General features: G+C 46.8%; 1 protein-coding gene across 1 annotated transcript in view; it reads right to left on the minus strand.

The window, feature by feature from the left end:
* Positions 1-19,225, minus strand: part of LOC121048606 — a 95,787-nt gene that overhangs the window by 60,787 nt on the left and 15,775 nt on the right. The window contains exon 3 of the mRNA XM_040505122.1: positions 7,197-7,249. Within this exon, the coding sequence (XP_040361056.1) occupies positions 7,197-7,249 (53 nt within the window). The remainder of the gene's footprint in view (positions 1-7,196; positions 7,250-19,225) is intronic.

Below are 19,225 nucleotides of genomic sequence, written 5' to 3' on the forward strand. Positions count from 1 at the left end.
AATAAGCTACGCTTCAGAGTAGCGACACTTGGCCATATTGTGGCTTAAAATCATGGTTGCCAGTTATTTGAAGCTTTATCTGAAATCACAAGAAACGATTTTCCGTCCTCCACTTTAAACAGTTTGCGACAGAGCAAAGCAACATTACATGAGCTTCCTAACACAGAATCTCATGCTGAGGACGTCGCACTTTTGAATCATGACGATCGGCAGTTGCGCCTGCTCTGCACAAGCACGAAAATGGCGGCGTTCGCAACACTGTCAGGGAAGAGAGTGCCGATACTCTAAGCACAGCTCATTTATTGGCTTTACTTCCCTCAAATCTCCTTTCCCCTGACTGAATTTGAAACTAAATATGAATAATACACTATTATTATACCTTATTTAGTTATAACCAACTACACATAATGAGAGGAGGAAGCGGCCGGGTAGGAAAAACGCGGGTTTTATGTGAAACCGTTCTTACCGTCTCAAAAGAAAGAACGCTCGAGCTTGCGCTGGTTTAAAAAAAAATACGATCCAAAGAAAAGAGGCGGCATGCTGTGTTCTTTGTGATTGTGCGTCTAATTGCAAATTGTTGTGTGTATGTCTATACAGCCGGAAGTTAGTCTGCCTTAGTGGGCGTCTGGTGTCTCAGCTGTAGATGAACAATTTAGCTAGTGCGGTACAACCGCAAACCTGGGGTCTTTAACGTGCACCACGCAGTAGTGATACACGACCGCACACCGGTACGATGCTCATCCAGATCAAAACGGGCAGGGGCGGGGTGGGTTCTGCAGTGCGAGCTTTCGCTCCACGTGCTCCGAGCTGGCGTGCGCTATACTCCGTTTCACCTTAAGTTGTACCGCAGAGAAGGCTAGAAGCGCGAGCTCATAGCGTTGGTAGCTGCTCTTAGCATACAAGAGCTTATGCCGCCGAGATGTGCCCGAGAGCAAGGAGCTCGCGCTTGTACCTTTTACTGCGATACATCATAAAGTGAAACAGAGTATAGACCATGCACTCGGCCACCGATCCCCCCCCCCCCCTTTTGTGCGTCTAATTTATATACAGGTACAAGTATTTTAAGATCGACGATGGGCGTCGATCGCCTCGAGGTAATATAACGTAATAACATTATATAAACGATAAACATATTGAAGGACTGAACGACTCAATTTTTCAATTCTTGGATTGTAATATGGCGGTAGCCTATTGTACTTACTGTTGATGAAGAGCAATATGAGGTGACAAGGTAATGTTTGAATGATGAGGCTCTATAAGCAGGACGGCATTAGTGGGTGTCGAACCGCAACGTACATTGCCAGATTTGTTTCAAGTATCGTGTACCCAAAGACCTTTCTTCATCCGCAATACAATATGGTAGAATCAATGACGATGCTGCTTTACAACTGTATGTGGAACAGGAAAACTGCACTGTGCAGAAGTGCGGCTCATTCGTTAATATGAAAGACGGATTGCTAGCAACACTCCCTAATTGACTACTTGGAACAAATGGCTTCGTTGACGTAAAGTGTCCCCGTTCCAAAAGATTCTTGAAGCCTGCTGAAACCGCAAAAAAGTATGAGGCGAAAAATAAAAAAAAAAACTGAGCCTGGTGTGAAAGGTCCAAATCACCACTATACTTCTACTATTAAGTACAAGGGCAGTTACACAATACACAAAGAGAGTTTTGTGATTTCTTTATATTTACACTGAAGGGCATTGATATCCAACGTCTTCAGAGGGATGACACCTTCTGGTCAACCAACAAAGAGCCTTTTCTATACTCAAGTTTTACATGGAAGGCCCGACTTCCGCTAAAATTCCTTACGTGGACGAGTTGTCCAACCGAATAAACTGCCATTACTCCCGATGTGGGCATCTCTCGACCTTCGTTCGTAGGCCATAGTATCATGAGATCGAGGGGTGTGGCTCTTCGTCCGCCGAACATTGCTTCGGCGGGTGTTTTTACCGTGTAAGATGAGACCGTCGCGTGTTGCTGGAACAAGAACCTGGCGATTCTTCACTGAACTGCTTCTTCCGTAAGCTTCAAGAGGGCTTTCTTCATTTCGCACACCATCTGTTCTGCTTGCCCGTTAGTTGGAGGATGGCATGGTGCACTAGGGGTGATGCCTGATGCCGATTTTCTTCTTTTTTTTTTTTCTTTTCAAAACCTTGTTTATTTTATTTGAAGCAAGATTTGGCGCGTTATCAGAGAAAAGTATTTTCGGTAGGGCAAAAGTAGGAAAAACAGAGCGTCGAACGTCAATGACGCGTTTGGACGTCGTGGCAGGCATCGTGTAAACTTCCAACCACTTAGAGTACGCATCGACAATGACTCCGCAGATGCGCATACGTTTCGCCACCCACCGACTGAATAATGGATCGCTTTCAATTACTGTTTATGATGGCGCTGGACTCGAGGAAGACTTCAAGTCTTTCCACAAAGTTAGTCCAGGTGCCAGCACTTTTGCCGAAAGCGGTAAGTCTTCGAAAAGTGGACAACGTCGGTAGCCACGTGCTGTGCTTGATACTGGACGCTTACCATTCGCTGAGAAGAAACTTGCTTGTTCGTCTGCCACGAGTCGTCCGATATCAGGTCATCACCGCTACTCCATCTCCCGACAAAACAGGTCTTCATTGTCCGCATGTCCATAGTTAGCAATCACGTGAACTTACAAATTCCCGAACGCTCATAACTTGCCGTCGCTAAACGCCGTTCATTCATAGCCTCTTCATTGCAAATAAACGTCTTCCTATTTCTTCAGATGGTTTTCATCATATTCCTCCTAAACTGTACTTACAACATTATGTGTGTCGGTACTTCCGAAAATATTGGAACGGCGTTTGTTTTCTGGGAACCCCCCCCCCCCCCCCCCCCCCTATAATGTAACAACCTTTACAACACCTTCCGGATCCCGTGAAACACAATATTTTGTGACGTCACTTTTCAGTCGTCATTATAATGGTGAGGTAAGCACCGTAAATCGCGAAGCAGTTTACTTGACGTCCGCTTCCACTGGTATTTTGGAAGATTGAATCTACTGAGCGTGCATTCCTGCAGAAGAAATTTTCAATGATATAATATTGATACGTCAATCAACAAGTGATTCCTTCTTGGTAAGATTTATTGCGAAAACCCGTGACAACTGCCGAACCGCATTTATACCCAGCCTTACATTCTCGCATACAGGAGTTAACTAGGCCACGCTTCTTGAACCAGCTGAGCTTGGCTGAGCACAGCTGGCAGCGGCGCGAGCAAGGCCACGAGGGGAACGTGATGGTGCTCGAGCCATCCCACCGTGAACCAGTGTTTCGGCCACCCCACGGGTGCGTGTCGCCATCTATTGGTTGAACTAACGCTTTGTTCAAGATGGCTGCCGTGGGACCGTGCCTTAAGGGCACCTATCAACACTATGAGCTCGCACTTTCAGCCTTCGCTGCGGTACAACATAAGATGAAACGGAGTATAATTGATGGGGGTTCGCCCCAATAAAGCTACAGATAGAGCCGTCGGCCACATCGCCGCCCATGGCCAGCGCCAGCAAAGCACATGCTATTGCGGAAGATTGGGGGAGGTATCTATAGAGTACAGTTGCAACAAATATTGTCGAAGAAGGCATGATTAGGGGCCAGAGCTGCCGCTAGCACGATCACGGCTCGTCGCGGAATCCAAAGCTCGGCGAGGGGGGCCGTTGTGGCGTCGGGGCCGATAAGACTTTCGTTGTGTCTCTCTCGCTTTAATTCACGTGAACAATTCTAATTGTCGTTGCTTTACTAAAAAAGAATGTTTCAAGCGTTTATGATGAAGGAAAAGTGGGCATATAATAAATTGGCATTGCTATTTCTTTTATAGATAATGTGACATCAGTTTTGGTTTCCTTTTCGTTTTCAACTATGTCCCTGTTTACTTAATAATTACGTTTATTATCGGAACACGGTGAGAAACGCCAACATGGCGACAAACGCACTGCTGGAACAACGTCTTCACTTCGTTGTCTTTTGTCCTCTGATCCCAACTGCCATTGGGCTGGCTCCTTGTACATAACACCTTTCCCCTCTCAGACGCGGTACCTGGGGGGCGGCCATCTCGTCCAGTAAGATCTGTGCGGAGCCGTTTTGTCTAGCTGCCTCTCTGGTGCCGTAGTTTCTGGTTCTTCATCGTCCTGGCCCATGCCCTATGTGAGCGTCGCTGATGCCCCATTATTTGCATCTTCTTCGAGGCGACGTTTGCGAATCTGGTTTAAGTGTCGGCGAGTGACGTCAGTTGCACACTTAACAAGCGACGAACGTCGACCCATTGGTCTTACTAAGGTGCCAGGAATCCAGTTGGGCTTCTTCAGAAACTGCCAAACCATTAGTTCTTCTCCAGGTTGCGGTTGCCTGTTTGACAATAACTTCTCTTACTATTGGTGACTCTGCTGTCGGTACGGGGTGATCATGGAGAGTTGGTAGCTCCTGACAAAACATGGCCGTAGCTGGAGTAACACCTGTTGTTTGGTGAACCTTACTATGCTGACGGAACAAGAACCGTGAAAGTCTCAAGTCCACCGATGCAAATGGTTCTCGGGCCAGCGCTCTCTTCAACTCGCCAACGTATCGCTCTGCCTGCCCGTTGGTAGCGGGATGGTATGAAGCCGAAGTTACGTACCGAACTCCATTGTCCCTGTAAAAGTTCTGTATTTCGACAGACACGAGCACTGTTCCGTTGTCTGACACCACCTTGTGTGGTATCCCAAATGTCGCGAGCAGTGAGCGCAGTACATCAATGACCGATGCCGATGTGGGACGAGCTACTTGTCTCACCTCTACCCACTTAGTATAGGCATCCACAACTACCAAAAAGGTACGTCCCTCCAAGGTACCAGCAAAATCTACATGGAGCGTATGCCGTGGTGCCGATGGTTTCGTCCACGAAGGAATCGGAGCTTCTGCCGGATTCGTATGCGTGCGCTGGCATGGCTTGCATGCTCCAACTGTTGTTTCAATGTCGTCATCCAAACGTGGCCACCATAAATAACTGCGCGCACAGGTTTTCATGGCCATGACTCCTCGATGGCCTGCGTGAACCAGTGTCATTGCTTGCTTGCGGGCTGCTGTTGGCATGACGAAGCTTGCGCCCCAGGTAATGCATCCGCGATGAATCGCCAACTCTGTGGCTCTTCTTCGATAAGCGGTGAAGCCGTTTCCCTTCAGTTGCTGTATACCGTGCCCTCTTGAATTGCTCTGTAAAGTTTGGACAGGATGGCATCTTCCAGCGTTAATATTGCCGCCAACTCGGCTGTAAGGGGCGGACTTGAAAGGGCTTCGAACATGAGGATGTCACCAGGAACGTAAGGTTCCTCGATGCGATCTGGTAACGGCAACCTACTTAGCGCGCCTGCGTTCTGATGCAACTTGCGGGCTCGGTATTTTAGGTCGTAGTCGTAGGCTGCAAGCTTTAGACACCAGCGTGTCAGGCGGGGTGAAAGTATCTTTGGACCGGTTTCTGCGGTTCGAGAGTTCCCAGTATGGCTGGTGGTCGGTCACGAAGGTTACCGGTCGTCCCGCAATATATTTTTGGAACTGGTTGGCTGCGAACACCACAGCGAGGCCTTCCTGATCAAGTTGAGCGTAGTTGCGCTCAGCAGCACCTAATGTCCGGGACGCGAAGGTTACCAATGCTTCCCTGCCTTGACTGTCCTGCTGGGCTAGCACCGCATGTGACGCCTCACCATATGGTGAGGCGTCACATGAGATCAGTAGTGGCTTTGTCTCATCGTAGTGCGCCAGGAATGTCCTCTTCAGGATCAGTTTCGTGAGCTCTTCAATAACTCTCTGATGTCTTTCTTCCCATTGCCACGGAGTATCTTTCTGTAGCAGCTCATACAATATGGATGCTACTGTGGCTATCTGTTCTAAAAAACGGTCGTAGAAGGCCAGCATGCCCAGGAATGACTGCAGAGTCTGCTTAGTAGTCGGAGCGGGTGCTTCCACTATCGCTTGTACCTTTTCGTCTGTGGTGTGTACGCCCTTAGCATCAATCGTGTGGCCCAGAAATTGTACTACCGGTACACTGAAGCGGCACTTAGTCTTGTTCAGCCACAAGTTTGCCTTTGCCAGTCGCTTAAGCACGGCTGACAATCGTTCCTTGTGCTCCTGTTCCGTGACACCACTGACAATGGTGTCGTCGAAGTACACACAGACACCGGTTAGCCCACTCAAGGTGGTCTCTATGAACCTTTGAAATATTGCTGGCGCTGCTGGCACACTGAAAGGAAGCCTCTTCACCTTGTACAGTCCTTTTACTGTGTTTGCAGTGAGCAGCTCAGCCGTAGTTGCAGTCACGTGAAGTTGTTGGTAGGCTTGCGCTAGGTTGAGGGTGCTGAATGTAGTTCCTCCCCGCAGACTGCTCAACACTTCCTCCGTCGTTGGCAAATAATAAGACGCCTTTTTCGTGGCCTCGTTCACTGTGCTGCGATAGTCATTACAGAGACGAATGCTTCCATCCTTTTTTCTCACCAACACCAACGGTGTGGCCCAGTCAGAATGTTGTGTAGGCTCCAAAATGCCTTGATGTTCCGAGCGGTCAATCTCTGTCTCGACGGCTGAACGGAGCGCAAAGATGACGTGCCGCGCTTTCAGAAACTTGGGTCGCGCTTCATCTCTCAAATCCAGGTATACTGGTGTTCCTACATGACCACTGGTGGTCTTGGAAAAGACTGACTGAAATTTTTGTAAATGCTGTGTAATGCTGCCATTGTGTGTGGTTTGCTGAATCACAGTGACCTAAATGCCCAGTGGTCCAAACCAGTTACGTCAAAGCAAGTTGCATCCAGGGCCTTGGACCACAAGTAATGGAAGCTGGCAAGTCTTGCTCGAGTGGCTGACGTCCATTTTTAGCAGTCTTTACTTCATAATTCCGTTTATTATCGGAACGCGGTGAGCAACGCCAACATGGCGACAGACGCACTGCTCGAACAACGTCTTCACTTCGTATGTCTTTTGTCCTCTGCTCCCAACTGCCATTTGGCTGGCTCCTTGGACATAACAGTCCCTTGACGCGCACCTCAACTAGAGTTGTTAGGTCTAAGTACCGTGTAACACCGGAGAACTCAGTTGAGCTCCATGACAGTTGAAAAATCTCAACGATCGTTGGCTTAATGACAGTTAAGAGCACTAGTGTAACTAGATCATTACACATCGAACATTTCGCTCGGGTCTTAATAAAAATTTACCTTTGGAAACAGAGTTACAAGCGTCTTTGCTGACGCCTTCTTTTTGTCCAGCCCTGGAATATAAAAAAAAAAAAAAATGAAGAGATGTAGCTCGTGCTGCAACCGTGTGCTTGCAATCGACATTTTTTACTCCCGGTTATACGAGCGGCTTTTAGTCTCTTTTTATTTATCTACACTTTCAAAAATTCCTCTGGGCTTAAACCCGCACAAAGCGGCTGGAGGGCCAGTCAATGCAGTTCAGCGAGCAAGTGCTTCTGGAGATGAGGCTGAAAAGCTTTGAACCGATCCATACTGTACGTAAGGAAACCGAGGAAAGTGTTTGAAAGCACTTTCCCGGTGCGTAAGCAAGCATTTTATTTTAAACCTGACTTTTTTGTTTTGTTTTAGGTGTTATTGCATAATTTTTTATAAAGTATGACAATTGGAATTTGATTTGTTTAGATGAGACACTGAACTCCCCATAAAATTATATTTCTAGGCATCTGGCTAGAACACTTATGCCAAAAGATGAAGTTTCTTATTTTGAAGATTGTTTGTTCCTGTTCCACCAATTAAAAAGCACGGCGAACGAGCCCATAAACGCACCCGATCTCGACACCCCCCCGCAACGTCGTCCTCCGCACATTAAAGTCCGTCTGTTATGGCCACCAAATGAAAGCAGAGGCACGCGCAAACGCAGCATCTTCAGCCAGTTACAGCCGCGCCATCCTCCAAATTTCGTTTATACTACCTGCGCGGCAAGGCAAGCTCCGGCTCTAAGCTAGGCTTCGACTGCGCTACGCGCTATCCCCCCTTGCTTCGCTCTGCTACGCACGCAGAACTTTTATTATGCAGGTTTAGTAGATCGTACGACGGAGAGCGGGCCCAGCGGCCGCGTGCTCAATTCATGCTTCCAAGTAACGGCACGGGCTCCCGCTATCAAGGCGTAGCTCTGGAAACGGTCTACTAAAAGTCTGTTATTATAAAGAGTTTTAGTAGACCTTGTTTTCAGGCCACGCTCTTCGTAGCGGCCGGGGAGCTCGTGCTGGCACTTCGATGCATACTCCGAAGCGCGTGCCCGTCCCCCTATAAAAATGCGTTTCGACATTTTCTTGAAAACGCGTTGACTTCTTGTTGACTCAGTTTACTTTCTTTTGACTTTGACTTTCTATTGACATGGTCACCAGATAGTTTGTTCATTTTGTGTTGCAACGTTTCTGATGATTTTCTTCAGCTTGATTGAAAAGAAAACCCGTTGACTTTCTATTAACTCTATGTTGATTTTTTTCTGCTGACGTCCTGTTGACAGTGTCATCAGAAAGACTGCAGACGCCCTGTTTACTTTTGTTGAAAATGTTCAGTTGACTCCCTGTAGCCATTGTCAATAGATAAGCTAGATACTTCCTGTTGGCTTTTTATTGAACGTATTACATCTTGACTAGATGTCAGAAGTTACTAAGTTTCTCATCTGACAAGGTGAGAACGGTAGGGAGGAGCTTCAGTTGCCCCGCCTCCAGCGCGAGCCTTCTACCCTTGACAACGCTTCGGCGTCTCGCGCACATCGAGCGCGCGTGCGCAGTCAAAGCACGACGGAAGGCATATGGCGCGTGCTGGAGCCCAGGCGTTCGAAAGACACGCCCTGCCGTTCTCACTTTGTGAGTATAGTGATTTTATTTACCCTATTAAACTAGTCAACTAGTAAGAAAAAAAAAGAAAAAAAAAAAAGAAAAGAAAGACGTTTACAACACTTTGTAATGCGAAACTAGAGCGCAGCTATTAAGGAGGAAGAGGGGAGAGTACGGAAGGGAGGGTATGCCCTCCTCCTCCTATGTACCCTCTTCTCCTCCTCTTACCTCATCCTCCTTCCAACACCTCCTAGAAGAGAAGGCCGTAGCGCTCAATGTCGAAAAAGGAAGTCCGTAGCACAACTACGTGAGAAAACGTTTCTGGCATTGACGTGTAAAAAACGTTTCTTGCGCGGGGTGTTCGTGAGCGTTTATCCGACATTAATATATGTCCTAAAAGCGCAGTATTGTACAATTTATTATATATATATAATATAGACATGATATACAACGCGCTACCAAGGTTGAAAGTACAGTCTCCGGCAATATGAAAGACCCACTGGGAGCGCGTGGCAGAGGTGGTGGTTGGCGGGGGCGCTGCGAGCGCTCCGGGCAGTTCCATTCTGCTTCAAGGGGAGGACGCTCACTCGGGGCTCAGCTAAAGCGCGCTCCTATCACTTTGTGCTGAGCTTGAGTGAGCGTCCTCCCCTCGAAGCAGAATGGAATTGCCCGGAGCGCTCGCAGCGCCCCCGCCAGCCACCGCCTCGGCCACGCACTCCCAGTGGGTCTTTCATATCGCCGGAGACTGTACCAATTTTATATTTACGATTATCCCCGTAACCGCGGGACTACGTGCAATCCCGCAGATCCCCACACTTTCGAATGAACCGGTCCGCGGCGACGTTTTCTTCCCTCGTACGGGCTCCGATTCTGGTAAATTTACGTTGTGTGTGAGCAGCTGAGACTGTCTAAAAATGAACGCTGAGACTTTCAGAAGGGAAGGGAACCGAAAAAATATCTATTCATGGCAGGCGAGCGCACGCGAGCAAGAGATGGGTCGACGACGTCAAGCCTCTCACATTGCTGTCGCCCGCTGCTCTCATCTGTCTGTCTGTCTGTGCGTGCGTGCGTGCGCGTGTGTGTGTGCGTGCGCGCGTGTGCGTGCGTGCGTGCGCGTATGTGCGTGCGTACGCGCGCGTGTGCGTGCGTGCGTGCGTGTGTGTGTGTGCGCGCGTGTGTGTGCGTGTGTGTGTGTTTGAGTGTGTGTGTGGTTTTGATCCTTCCCGTCGTTTGTTGGTCGTCACCGCAGTCTCCAGTAGCTTTTCTGTGTTCGCTTGATACTACTGCATTTACGTGGATTCACGGAACAAGTCCTGCTACGGTTTGAGTGACATGTGTGGCAACTAGCCAACGAAGACTCTGGTCGATTAATCGATAGACCTCTCTCTCGACAGAGAAAGACTTAAAGTTCGTGTTCAAATGTATTCGTCACGGATATTGTGGGACCAATGGATACGATCGACAGGTGAGAAACAGCTTATTTATGGGCTTTGTTGGTCATGTGGGACGCGAGTAAAGTGCTGCAGTCAGGTTGTTTTTTGCTTTTGTTTTTCCTGATCGAATGACCTTTTGTTCGTCGCTATCTGTGTGCGGTTACGTCGACATTTGTAAATATGCGTAGTAATATTCTAGCTTTCACTGGAAGGTGAATAACAAGTTTGTGTGATTATACGAAGTGCGTTGTTTGTGCTTGTGTTTATTTATGCTAATGTTTTTTTATTGCCTTTACCGTTTTTATAATAGAATCTTAACTATATTAAGGTATTAGTACTATTGTATACAAAACAAGTTATATTTTGTTCTAAGGCGGCTCGAGTGCATAGGGAGAAGTAAATTAGTTGACTGTAAATAGTAAGTTTAGCACCTCTGCCACACGGAAAGGTTAATATATTTTCTTCAATGATATGGGACTTAATCCAAAGCTCATTTGTCGACCCCATAATGTCATTCGATCAAAATTACATTACTTTTGCCATGTGGTCGAGGTATGATACAAGAATTCAGTGACTGCACGCGATAACATCGCTTACATGATCGTAAGTGACACTTATCTAGCCGTGTCCGCGTTGACTACGTCTACCTGATTTTTAACTGCGATCTGTTTTGCTGTGTCCAGTCACTGCGTGTCTTGCCATTTCGTCGAAGTATTTCTGTGTAAAATATGCATTCCTACAGCAATAATTGCGTGACTCAATGTTTTCTCTTATACGCATATTTCGTACCATTTCATATCGATTATTTAGCGGTGTAATATTTTGCCCGTGTAATAAAATGTTTTCGGGACCCCTTGATATGTGCAGCTTTCATTTTAGCTAATAAGACACGCGTATGTGACTAAAAACGCGTTACGACGGTCGATCCACGCGCGTAGCCTTCGCTTCGCCGCGCGCCCCCGATGGCCTTTCTTCGCGACGTCACGAGAAGAGCGCTACGGCCTTGTCTTCTAGGAGGTGTTGCTCCTTCCCTCCTCTTCCTCCCTTCCTCCTCGTGTCCTTCTGCCGCTGAATTTGTTCATGGCTGACGTGACACAAAGTCGTGACGTCATTTTCCCTGCTAAATTTAGCGGGGAAATGGAATTGGTGTTTGAGATTACGTGGCATCAATTTCCCCGAAAAATTTAGCGGGAAAATTTCCCCGCTAAATTTGTCGAGAAAATTTCCTGCTCAATTTAGTGGGAAATCGTCCCGCTAAACTTAGCGGAAAATATTCTTGCTAAATTTAATGGGGAAATTTCTCCGCTAACTTTAGCGGGGAAACGTCCCATAATGCAACGCGCGCTTTTGCGCCGACGCCGACGGCGCTCAACCCGGAAACGGGTGCAAAAGAACCGTGCCAAAAGACTATATTAAAGTGTAACACCATATTCTAGAGTCACGCTGAGATAGCGGGTGCTCGTATACCGTCACTTCGAAGCATGGATTGAGCACACGTGAGCTGGGCCCGGTCTCCGTAGCGTACGATCAAAACTTTTTATAATTACAGAGTTTTAGTAGATCGTACGCAGCGGGCACGGGCTCAATCCATGCTTCGAAGTGACGGCGCAAGCCCATGCTAGCAAAGCGAACCTCTAGCGTACGGTCTACCGAAAGTTCAAAATCTCAAGCGCGGGTGTGTAGCAAGCCTCGTCGGAAACGCCAGAGGTTCTCCAGGGGACCGCCCCCTCAGAATCGACTTCCACAACGGTGGTGCATCCGCTTTAACTAGTTTAACTAGCGTTGCCGTGTTCACTTGAGCACACGGCATTTGGATGATATCAAAGGTCGTTGCTGGCTTCAGGTGCTGCGTTCGCGCGTTCCTCCGTAGATAAGACACTTCGTTGCCATGTGGACGCTGACCATAGCAGGAGGATGTTATCATGTGGAAGGAGGCGGCGGGGTGGCGTGATCAAGTGGATTCTTGGTCACTCTCGCTGAGCATTTCAATTGGCAGAACTTAAGCAAAAAAAACTTTAAAGGTTGAGAAAACAATTTAGCGCAGATGGCTGATTTTTACGAGCGCCTAATATTTTGACCAGCTCTACACGAAAGGTACGTTTCTAGCTCGCAGTTTGGATGAAGTGATTTGTACTGTAACATGACGCTGAACTACCGATGTCTTCTGTAAAATAGTTTGTTTTTGGGCGAGTTGGTGAACGTTTGGATACATGGTTTTGCGCAAAAAAGACGGACACACTCGTGCTCGTGCGCTCGTGTTTGTTTCTCTCTTGTGTTTGTCTTTTTTGCGCAAAACCATGTATACCGATGTGTCGATTACTGTAATACAATTGTCAATGAATATTGACGCTATAATGAATATTGGAAGGTTCCCACATGCAGGTCAAATTATGGGAAGCAAATGCTTCGGTATACAATCTCAAAACTTCTAAACAGCCTTGAAGAAGAAAAAAACAAAAAACAAACAGAAATCTAGCAACAAGATCTCCTAAAGAGTTGCGTAACATATTTTTACATATTTGAGCGTTCTGTGTCTTGTTTCTGTTATTCCATTGCTAATGTACAATTTTCTGTATAATATTGTTTTTTGTTTTTTTTTTCATTGCACGAAAACTGTTTGCTCAATGGCTGCCGATGGGGCTGAGGGCTAATCAAGCTTCTTGTTGAAGCTTTTTCCCGTTTGCTCCACCATTTTTTTTAATGGAAATAAAGATTGTTATTATTATTAAACCGCCCATACGATGCTCATTTCTTCCCACCTCAAGGAAAGGCGACTAGTTTGTCTCCATGAGTACCTCAACCAGTTCAAGTCCCACTAAATAAAATATTGTAAGCCTAGTAAATTGACCCTACACTATCCAAAATAAACTATGCCTTGAATAGGCGTATAAATCAAGATTGTTAAAGGTGAAGCTGGGGTACTGACCGCTTTTTGAGGCGCCCGGCATGATCGGAACGCGTCTGCTGTGTCCCGGAAACCAGCGGCCGTGTTCCAAGGGGTTTGCTTCGTCGACGTTCAAATGTGAGGGCTTCGATTTTTCTGAAAGACGTTCAAAAGGCAGGATAATAGTACAAAGATAGTCGCAATGGGCAATATCTTCGATGCAGCAGATATGTGGTCGGTGTCCTGTTTCGAGAGCACGAGGATAGAATGCCACGTGCACCAATAGGCACGAGCGATGTAGCCGCCGTGAAGAAAAACGCTATACTCTGTTTCACTTTATGTTGTACCGCAGGAAAGGCTGTAAGCGCGAGCACCTTGCTCTGGGGCAGATCTCGGCGGCACAAGCTCTCGTGCAGTAAGAGCAGCTGTCAACGCTATGAGCTCGCGCTTCCAGCCTTCGCTGCAGTACAACATAAGGTGAAACGGAGTATAGAGGCGCTTCAGCGATGTTAATTTTAGAGTGCTTTCATACACACAGGCACTCTTGCTTTGAGTTAAAGTGCAGTTAAAGTGGGCTACTTGAGGGCTGACATCTCAGCCGGTTTTTCGCGCAATCCTTCTTTTTTAATGTCTTTTGAAGTGCGTGCAGTCTCGTGTGACCCAGCTCGATCGCGTGACCTTGCCTATGGTTAGACTCCATTTTACGGGCTAAGTTACGTACCGAATGCGCGAGCGTGTCAAGCGCTGGTCCACTCGGTGCAACAAACGATGTCTTCACCCTGAGGCAGAGAGAGATGTAGGCACCCTAGTTCACCTTGGCAGGTAGAAGTGTTTTGGACATGGCGATATCCTTCCTCGCCTGGTGCCCGTGCTTTGATGCACGTACAGTGTTCACTGGGAGAGATATCCTGGCGGCAGCCGAAGAACTGCTTCATGACGTAGCTCTCAATGAAGCAGCCCGAGCAAAGCAGGTCATTCACTGTATAAAAATTGACACAGTAACAATTTTGTCGGTCGGTCAAACTATGCGCCGAAAAACTGAGGGAAATAAGGAGACGCATGGGGACGTCAGAACGCCGAGCTGGCCGAGCTCTTGTCAAACGTGTTAGAACGCGGAACACCGGCGTCTTGCGTTTAGCTTTTGCATTAGAATACGTTCGACGAGCGCAGTGAAGACAAATATGTCTTTACTGCAGCTAGGTTTAAGTCTAAACTGAAGGCAGCTAGTTTTAAGTCTAGTCGCCAAGCTCCATACAGAGCTCGGCGTTCTGGCGCCCCCCTCGCTCACGTCCCCCCCTCACCTTCAGTTTCTTGGCGCATAGGCCCCCTGCCTGCCCAGGGGGCGCCGCGAAAAGCGACTCATTTCGGGTATTACAAACTAGCCACACTATACTGCGTTTGCACTTAAGTTAAGATTAGAAGCTCCTTCTTCAGCGCGAGCTCGCTGACTTCCCCACTGCTTTGGTAGCGCGTGCCTGCGCGTTCACACTCGTGTTAGCAAGGGCAGAAAGCTCGCGTTGAAGGCGGAGCTTATAGTCTCAGCTTAAGAGTGAACTGATGTTGGTTTGCAAAAATCTCGCTGCCGCTCGCTATCGGCGGACCTCTGCGCGCTTCCGTTTTTCCTCTTTTTTTAGTTTTGTCACACATCCTTCTGTTTGTACTACGTTCTGCAAAGCGCACAGATACTTAAAAGCGTATTACAGGTACTTCTTCGAAGGAAAATCTTTTTACCCGGTCGCTGCGTGTTGCTGAGGAACAAATAAATACACGGCCGGAAATCTACTAGGACACGAAATATTGTGGCGCCCTCGTGGTACGAACTCCCACCGTGTATAAGCTTGTCTGCTCTGGTGCGGAGCGCGATCACAACGAAAATGCAAAGAAACAGCAAGAATTCGGACGCTGTTGTTGCACACGTACAGGTTAAAAGTGAGCAAAGAAACGTCGTTCTATTACCTCTAAGTAACACACACACACACACACACACACACACACAAAAAAAAAAAAGCAAGCGAACAAGAAACACAAAGATGCGACGCCTGAGATTCTGACGCCATCGCCAAGACATGGGTGACTCTCACCCTACGGGTGGTGGCATGAATCCTTCATTTTAAGTTGTTTTACGACTTTGAATATAGCCGATTTTGGACGTCAAAAGGCGTTTTCCCGTCCTTCAGCAATACAAAGAAGGAAAAGAAAACTCATCGAAGGCGCCACAAGTAGCGCGAAACCCAATCAGGTGAGCTTGCAATAGACCCTTTCCGAAATTCAGTCTGGCCACTTTGATCACTATCATCATCTGTGTAACGGCATCTGTGCCATACAAATGGCGGCCTTCTAGTGACTGATAAAGGAAGACGTTGAAGATGCTCCTCAGCGGATCTTGCGAGGCCTGTACATTCGGGGGGTCAGTACGACGCGGCGTAGGAATGGAACACAAGAGCTACGTAAGCGTTTATTTATAACAACTCAGATTCAGTCAATCTGTGGGTGGCACACAATCGGCTTTAAAGCACTTTGGTGTATAGAATTTTCTTGAGGCATCTGAGTGGGTTGGAGCTTTGTTCTGAATGCAGGCCCTTGGTCACCATCGACCTGAAAGTGTTCGAGAAAGAGCTCACACTGAGCAATTCCTCGCGTGCTGTTGACTTGGGAAAGTGACGGTGCCGATACAAGTTCATTTCCGCCATTGATATCGCAAAACCTAAACTGCTTTACAAACCACCGGATGGCACTGAATTTCGGAAAGGGTCTATACCCAAGGAGAAAGCGCCACAGTTTGTTCAAAGCTTCAGTGCAGGAGGCCTATACTTATCGCCACCTTTTTGCACGAAGATGCATAGGTAACTGTTGAAATAGTGATTGGATGATTCAATCGGTAAGCTGCTGGTGTTTTTATTGAATGAAGCGAAAAGCGCAGATCACCCTGCTGTCAGACTTGCTGTGTTGTAGCCGATCTGCAATTTCTGTCCTGACCGAGCGGCGGCCGCCCCTGCTTGAACCGTTCCATGAGCGCCACCACATAAAGCAGTCCTGTAATTGCTACAAGGATCAAGCTCTCATGAGATAAGACACCGTTCGCGTGTTCCGGATACTTTTGGTGAGCACTGTACAACTCTATAGGAGAACGAAGCGTGCTTGATCAAATAAGAGTCTCAACTCTCAAAGCAGAATATTTTAATTCAAAAGATCCAGAACATAAGTGACTTGTTCCTTCCTTTTTTTTAATACCACACTAAATCTTGGCCACTCTTTTTCTTATTTATACGCCAGTAACGTAATGAAAACAATGACAATAAGTAAAGGCATGGTAGAGACAACTTTCTAAGGTATTGCAACCAATGCAATATGGGCACCCGTGCGCTCACAGATCTTGCTAGAGCGTACTAGAAGGGACGAGTGGCAGGGTCGCCAGGTGTTTGTACTCTGACCCACCAAATTACTACGACATATAGCCCAAAAACAGCCAAATGTCAATGCCCAAAAATAGCCCAAAATAACCTGAAAAAACTGACCATTTGACACATTTGTTTTAAACACAAAATAAACAATACATTTTTATACATCAAATAGAAATATTCACACCACCTGCATCACTAGTCGTTTGTCTGCCATCCGCCAGGTAGCGCAACAAAACACCCAAACAGTTTTTAATTGTTTTTAAAGTTATCTAAGCTCTACACCTATTAAAAAACCAAAGCAATATCATTGTGAAAATTTAATACATTGCAATGTATATCTATTCCAAACAATAAATGTTATTAGACGTCAATAAATCTGTTTGATGTCCAAAAAAGATATGCGTCAAAAACAGGTAAATTTGAAGGGCTCCTGGAGCGTTATGACTTTGAAAATGAAAAGAAAAGCCATCGTCCACCTCTTGGGCAACCATCGTAGCTCTAAATGTTACAAAATATGTTATCATAGTTTAATTATTTCCTCAGCGGCATTTGAAGTACCATGACTCGAAGCACCAAAAAGTGTTACGTTTAATACAAAATATCTAAACAAACAAAAAAAATTACACAACATTAAACTTTTTTTCTGCATAATACCAATAATAAGCATTACATCTGTAGCTAAATTCATTGTCCTAGCGCTTATCATTAAAAACATATTTGTTCTGAAAAATGTCAATTTTAGGGCATTATTTGAAGGGATGAAAAAAACAAAGTAGTGCAAATACTGAAAAAGTGTATCGTTACATTCTGCTCCGACATCATCTTAACAAAACTGCTATATTGGAACCGTGTTATCTTTATTAGATCGTTCATAAAACATGAACTAGCGGAGCAAGTGAGGGTCCGCGCCTTCATATTCGCAACGCTACAAATGCACATGAACAGTAAAAACCAACACATACATAATATCAAATGAAAGATGATTGCATCGCCTTTCGAATGACATCAATCCCACAAAACAGTATTTAAAAGGAGATGATTAATGACCTGCCAAAAAGTACCTAAACTGCCACATTCAGTGGGACCGTGGCCTTAAAGACCCCAGGCTACCGGTTATACTGCGCTGGTTTAATTTCTCACCTAAAGCTGAGAGACTCGTGGCCCGTTCAGGCAGACCAAGTTCTAGGCTGCATAGACATACACACAACCTAATTTATTTTTCGCAGAACCAACGGCAGAGCACTAATACATCACTGCGGACAAAACGATACACGTGTCGTCGCGTTTTTTTTTTTTTTTGTCTCTAGTCTTTAAGGTTTTATAGCATAAATGATGAACACCGTGTTGTGTGTTCTGCAACGGTGCCGAAATGCCCCAGAAATGGCGTCCCTTTCACCTTCGGCGAACCTCTTGAAACCCTCGCACACGCGCATGGCAACGTACCTTCCACTGTATTAAGAGGACGCTTAGTATCGGGGCATGGTGACCAGAATGACATCCCGGGAAAACTATGCAGAATTAAACACAAAGTATAGGTGCACGCAAACCTAAAGAATGCGCAGAGCAGGTGCTGTTGGGGCCGCAAGGAATTGCGCCGTCACTGGTTGAGATAGTGAAATAACAGCACACGCTTGCGTTCGGACAAGTTTCGGGGGTAAACAATTTCGCAAGGTGCGCAAAGAGCAGGCGAATTTGCTTGCTGTACTCTAAAATACCACATTAGAACCTATAAACCCAAGTGCTCTGAGGCATTTTGGTGTGCCCAGCACAGGTCAGAAATAGCCCAATACTAGCCAAATGGCCAACTACCATTTTTTCCCGCCAACTGAAAATAAAACTAGCCCAATTTGGCTACTTATAGCCCAACCTGGCAACCCTGACGAGTGGGGCCACCGGAGTGCTATTTAGGTATCTCCGCATGTGGAAAAAACCGGCTAATCCAAGCCACTTCGCTCGTGGCGCCCTCTCGGGCCCTACGAGCGAAATGGTTGGGATTGGCGTCTTTTATGAAAAACGCGTTTCGTTCCAAACCCAAGCTCGACCGGACCTGACTTCTTGTCACAACGCCATTCCACATCAGGACGACGCTTGACGTCAACGTCGTCATCGATGTTGACAACGTGCGTTACACGACATCAAGACAGCGTTCTGACGTCATATTGCGTTGACAACGACGACGATGTCAACGTTGACCATAGAAAAAATCGTAAGGGTGCAGGCGAGCTGGTGAATATTAACCATGTTGAAATAACCTGAGACTGGGGTAGAGAAGAAGCATCAAATCGTAGAAGGGACAGAAAATAGACAGGACGACGTCTCAAAAACGTCGTTTTGAGACGTCGTCCTGTCTATTTTTTGTCCCTTCTACGATTTGATGCTTCTTCTCTACCCCAGTCTCAGGTTATTTCAACATGGTCAACGTTGACGTTGATGACGATGACGGCAACGTCAAGGGACGTCAAGATGACGGCATCCTTTCAGTGCGACGTCATAAGGACGCTTGGTGTCAGTTCGTCGACGCCCTTGTCGACATGACGCAACTCGACGTCACGAAGGAGTCCCGACAACGTCAGGACGCCGACGTTGACGTCATCGTCGACGACGTTACACGACGTCAAGACTTCGTCGTGACTGCGCGTCGACGTTGATGCTGGCGAAGGCGACGTCGTTACACGCCGTCAAGGCTTCGTTGACGTTAACGATGACG

The sequence above is a fragment of the Ixodes scapularis genome, unplaced genomic scaffold (assembly GCF_016920785.2).
Source record: "Ixodes scapularis isolate PalLabHiFi unplaced genomic scaffold, ASM1692078v2 PGA_scaffold3__209_contigs__length_174095766, whole genome shotgun sequence".
NCBI classification, from domain to species: Eukaryota; Metazoa; Arthropoda; class Arachnida; order Ixodida; family Ixodidae; genus Ixodes; species Ixodes scapularis.